At 42.4% G+C, this 5,093-nt stretch overlaps 1 protein-coding gene across 4 annotated transcripts in view; it reads right to left on the bottom strand.

Annotated features, from left to right (window-relative positions):
• Positions 1-301: 301 nt before the first annotated feature.
• The window catches only part of CUNH16orf70 (chromosome unknown C16orf70 homolog), a 71,857-nt gene continuing 67,065 nt past the window's right edge, over positions 302-5,093 (bottom strand). For 2 of the 4 annotated variants that reach the window (XM_025198423.1, XM_025198424.1), the window contains 2 exons: positions 3,221-3,293; positions 305-2,566 (listed from right to left, as the gene is read on the bottom strand). In XM_025198423.1, coding sequence (XP_025054208.1) covers positions 2,477-2,566; positions 3,221-3,293 — 163 coding nt within the window. In that variant the 3' untranslated portion in view covers positions 305-2,476. Of the gene's footprint in view, positions 2,567-3,220; positions 3,294-5,093 lie in introns of all 4 variants that reach the window. The other 2 variants (XM_025198425.1, XM_025198426.1) reach the window with 2 other exon arrangements.

Raw genomic sequence — 5,093 nt, 5'->3', positions numbered from 1 at the left:
TCTTAACCAGGGTGTCATAATACCATTAGGTGTACAAACACCTACGCACTTCATAAGATAAATAAAAAAAATTCAATTAGAAAGCCATAATATCAAAAACATTCTGGTCTGTTGTGGTCTTTTTGAGTTATTTACAACATAAGAATTCCCTTATTATTCTTTCCATAGTAAAAGCTAAAACCTGACAATTTCTGAGAGGTACCTTGAGTCTCAGAAGTTGAGAACCACTGCCACAAATGCCAAAGATTGCTTTTTCTTTTTTAAAAAAATATCCAAACACATAGAAGGCTCTTTATTACAGGGCTTCAAAGTAATTTTTTCTTAGCTCAGAGCATTGTTACAAGATGAAATGCAAGTGTTTATGCTATGCATACAAATACCTGTTATAAAACAGATTGGATGTTTTGTATTTACATGTCTATTAAGAGATGTGCTGTTCTGACTGTTAGAACAAAAATACTGGCAATATGACCTGTCAGATGGCAGTTATGCTGTACATATAAAATGACTGATATGAAATAAATAAAACAAATTTACAACTTTATTACAAAAAACACCCAGCAACTGTATTTAGCGCAAAACAGTAACTGAGTTTCATTTTATTTGCCTTTCAGTATACATGCTCATTATGTATTCCATTTACATTTGCAGGAGGGTTATGTAAAACAAGATTAAAATTATAAAGGATATAAAGAAATAGATTGAGGCATAGAATTTCCTTAGCAAGCAATGATCACAGGAAACCACACAGACTGAACAGGAATTCAACAGGAGTAACACCTAGGAATAAAGGTAAACAGTAACTTTTTCCTTATCAATTAAGTTAGATTCCCAATGGGACATTTTTGTTTTAATTAAAACAGTCTAGAATATCACAGTATACAGGAAGACTAAATGGCAAAAGAGTATTGTACACACAACACATGTATCCCTGCTACTGGTCCAGGATCCAAAACATGAGATAGGAAATAAAATGTTCTCTCTCACTCATTGATAAACTATACAGGATTACACTGTACATGGAGTTAGAATTACAAAAATGTCATATTTACAGAATCTGTACACACATAGTAAAACTCACAAAATCATTGTCTATGTATCACAAGTTGCTACACCAAAATATTAAAAATGGGATAAAATTATACATTTCTCTTTTCCATTTTTTAAAAAGGGTTAATATTGCAAAGACAGACCATCTATTCTACCCAGATAAGACAGGTAAAATAACTAGAAATCCAAAGTATCCACTTCAGATAACACGCAGCGAGCAGCATCTCCCGACTAGAAAAAAAACATCTATCTGGTTACCTGGGGGCAGGGTGTGCAGTTAGAGTATATGTACAGAAATGGTGAACCTACAGTGAGGATGTCTTTGGCTAAACCTTTGGCATTAAATAAAAATTATACATCAGACATTATGGAAAAAGGTTTCTTGGTATTGAAGGAGCAGGGGAATTATTTTTCAATATACTATATATACACATGACAAATTCCCCAAGGAAAAAGGAGGGGAGAGAAGGAGTTTGGAGCAAACATAAATGAGGCAACTTATTTTTTTTTAATATTTCAGCATAAAGAAAAAAATGGTATCAAACCCCTTAAAGTAAAACATTTCCATTCATAGGAATACCCTTCTCTTCCAGACATTTTTTTAAAGAAAACTGCACATGAAAAAAAAATTTAGTAAACCAGGCATGGCAAGAAAACAAATGTTTCAGCATGTCAAGTATTAGTGCAGGAAGGTGGATTATTTGATCCACAGTATAAATAAGCTTTGTGCAGTGTACATTAAATAACCATTACACCCCACTCACGTCATACACAGATGCTCCTCAGTGAAGATAAACATTTATCAAGTAATTAAAGTGTATGTAGTGCAAATGTTACAACCAAGTATTCTGCACATGCTACTTGCTTGTTTTAAAGTTATACAAAGATGTGGTGCCTGAAATCATGGACATATATACACCTTTGTCACACTTGGTACAATGTCCTTAGTCACAGATATACCGATTTGTTTATATATATTGTATACATACTTGTTTTCTTAAAGTGTGACCACCACATCAATACAGTAACATAAACACAGACTAAAATCAGTATCTGCTTCCAGATGCTCCAAGGCTCAGAAAGTTTGTGCTTCTAACTCTTGCGGTCAATTATGTGCCTCCTCTTCCACCTCTCTCTTCTGCCAGTTCAGGAAGGATACAGAGTCTCTTCATGCCTGTGCTGCACAGGGTGAGGACAACCAAGAGGAATAAGATGATGACGCAGGCACCTAACTGCATTCGTCCACCACTAGTTCCATTCCTCATGATGAAGGGTTGAGAGAATTTCTCCTCCACACCATGCATTGGTGGGAAGGTTGTTTTTGGAAAAAAATCATACCGTGCTTTCCATATTATAAGTGGCAGCAAATCAAGGCACACTGTACTAATTTTGTAGCATTTAGATTAGTGGGTTTTGAAGGGGATGCTCACTGGGGAAGGTCCGAAGGTCTCAACTGGCTGGTGGGCCTGGCAGGGCCATACAGAGTAACAGATGCTATGTGATTATTTTGCATCACCTGCAAAAGGGTGGCAGGGAAAAACAGAAGTTTTGCTTTAAAAAAATGTCACACATCTCAAAGGGGATTTCAGAAAAACTAGCAGTGAAATAATTTCCCTGAAATAAATAATAAAACAATAAAGGCAAAAAGGACTTGTAGTAGAAAGGATATCTTTTATTAGACCAACAAGATTTTTTCAAAAATCTTGTTGGTCTAATAAAAGACACCCTTTCTACTATGAGTCCTGATTGCCTTTTCCTATAGACCAATATGGCTACAACCTGCATACCTCACAATAATAAAAGAACATTAAAAAAAATAGAACAGCTGGAATTCAAAAATTATATATATATTTATTTCTATACTTTCAGGCTTCAGTGGTTGTCATAACACAAACAATCCTCCCATCCATCCACAAGTATTTAGAAAAATCAGTAAGCATGTCTCCTAATAGTACGAGTCTCTGATGACAAGCTAGAAATACCAGTTCTGGCACATGAAAAAAAGATTCAGATCTGGGGATCTCACTTCTCTTAAGCTCCTGGATAATATAACCATTCTTGAATGCTAGCTTTTGCAGTGTGGAAAAGCAGAAAGAGTGCATTAAAAGGAAAAAGAAGCAAACACCACACCATTTTCTGCTGCCCAAATGAAGATGAATGTTTTCCTAACCTCAAAAATCATTCGCTGCAGTCCAAAGCAAAACGTTGATCCAAATGGGTTGGTGTTGTTTGGAGAGGATGACCTTAATTAAAAAAAAAGGTCTATAAGAAATAATCATCATCCATGAGTACATGGCAAAATATCATGCAAAATGAGTTAAAATGAGAGGGATCACATTTATTTATATTTTGCTACACTGCCTGTGGATTCCAAATGACTCACTCCCCCAAAGCTGCTCTCCATTTAATGCAACAGAGGACTCTTGAGTACCTAGAGCAGTGGCAGGCAATGATTTTGGCTGGAGGGCCGCTGAACAAGTTTTGGCAAGCTGTCGAAAGATGCATGGGTAGCCCCACCCCCTGGTCACCATTTTGGGATGGGAAGTCACACCCCCTAATCCCTAACCTTTGCCACCAGTAGTCCCTCCCCTTGTCCCTGGAAGTACTCCTTTCAGCCAGGGGGTTTGCCATCTTGGAACCAGAAAAATAACAAATTATATGCTAAAAAAAATTAAAAAAAAAAAATCAAACATCTACCACAACATTAATTAATTTGATTTCAAAAACTATTTTTGTCCTGATTTACATGCATTTGTGTGGTGTTCATAGAGGTGATTGTATAATAGCTTAAAATGAAGTCTTACTCTTGTATATTATGGGGGGCATAGATTTGTGGGGGGCTGTGGGTGTGTGGTAATGTGGGGTGTAGAGGAGGGTGTGGGAGCATGTGGGTATGTGTGTGGATATGTGGAGTGTGGGTAAGTATGGGGTTTCTGGGGGGCTGTATGTGGAGGGGAGAGTGGCTGAGAAGGGTTGTAGCGTGTGTGGAGGGGGACAGTGGCTGGGGGGGAGAGTATGGCAGTGCGAGGGGGGGGTATAGGTACATGTGTATGGTGGGGTGTGTGTGGGATTCACCCTACAAACATGCCCACACACACACCGACCCCCTTCCCTCATTGCCCACAGCCCCCGCCATGGCACGTGGAGCCCCTGCCAGCACGGGCTCTGCGCTCCTGCTGCTCCTGGCCCTGGGGCACTGGCATGGGCCCCAAGCTCCTGCTCACTGCCACTTCCCCCTCCCATTTGCCATCACTGCCCTTTTGCCACTTCCCTACTTTCCAGCCCACAGCTGCCACTTCCCCGTCGCCCCCTGCCTGCCCGCCACTCCGGCATCATGCAGTTCCCAGCTGCACAGCCAAGACTGCAGCATGCACCAGGGGCTGGCCCGGCCTGGCCAACACTACACAGAGCCAGCAGAGAATCACTGGGGCTGTGATTCTTGGCTCCTGCTGAGTCCTGTGGCCTGTCGATGCAGCTTTGAACCACGTGGTGTGGGAGCAGCCAGTGGGGTGGGGGAGAAGCGGCAGTGGTGGGTGGGAAAGTGGGGAAATGGTGGTAACAGCAGCAGTGGCGGGCAGGAAAGTGGGGAAATGGTGGTAGCAGCAGCAGCGGCAAGCTGTGTGGCAGCAAGCAGGTGTGCAGGCATGAATGTAGTGACAGCTGGGTAGGAGCACAGGGCCCATGCCAATGCCCCAGGGTCAGGGTTGGTGGGGGCCCAGGGCAGGGTGGCAGGAGGGCTGGCAGGAGCTCTATGGAGCTGAGGTAACTCCCCCTTCTCCCTGCTGGTGCAGCCTGGCCCAGCTCCATACAGCCCCTGCCATGCTGAGCCCTGCACTTCTGCCGCCCCACCTCGGTCCCCACCAGTCCTGGCCCTGGGGCATCGGCCCCACACTCCTGCCCAGCTGTCGCTGCATTTTATGCATGACCACCTGCTCGCTGCCATGCGTCTTCCCTACCCCCCACTCCCCCCAGCTTTCCTTCCTTCTGCTGCCACCACTTCTACCCATCCCATCCCACCCCCCAGGCTGGCCCCTTCAACACCA

The sequence above is a fragment of the Alligator sinensis genome, unplaced genomic scaffold (genome assembly GCF_000455745.1).
Source record: "Alligator sinensis unplaced genomic scaffold, ASM45574v1 scaffold97_1, whole genome shotgun sequence".
NCBI classification, from domain to species: domain Eukaryota; kingdom Metazoa; phylum Chordata; order Crocodylia; family Alligatoridae; genus Alligator; species Alligator sinensis.
The sequence above is the reverse complement of the archived record's forward strand: the minus strand, read 5'-3'. Positions and strand labels throughout refer to the sequence as shown.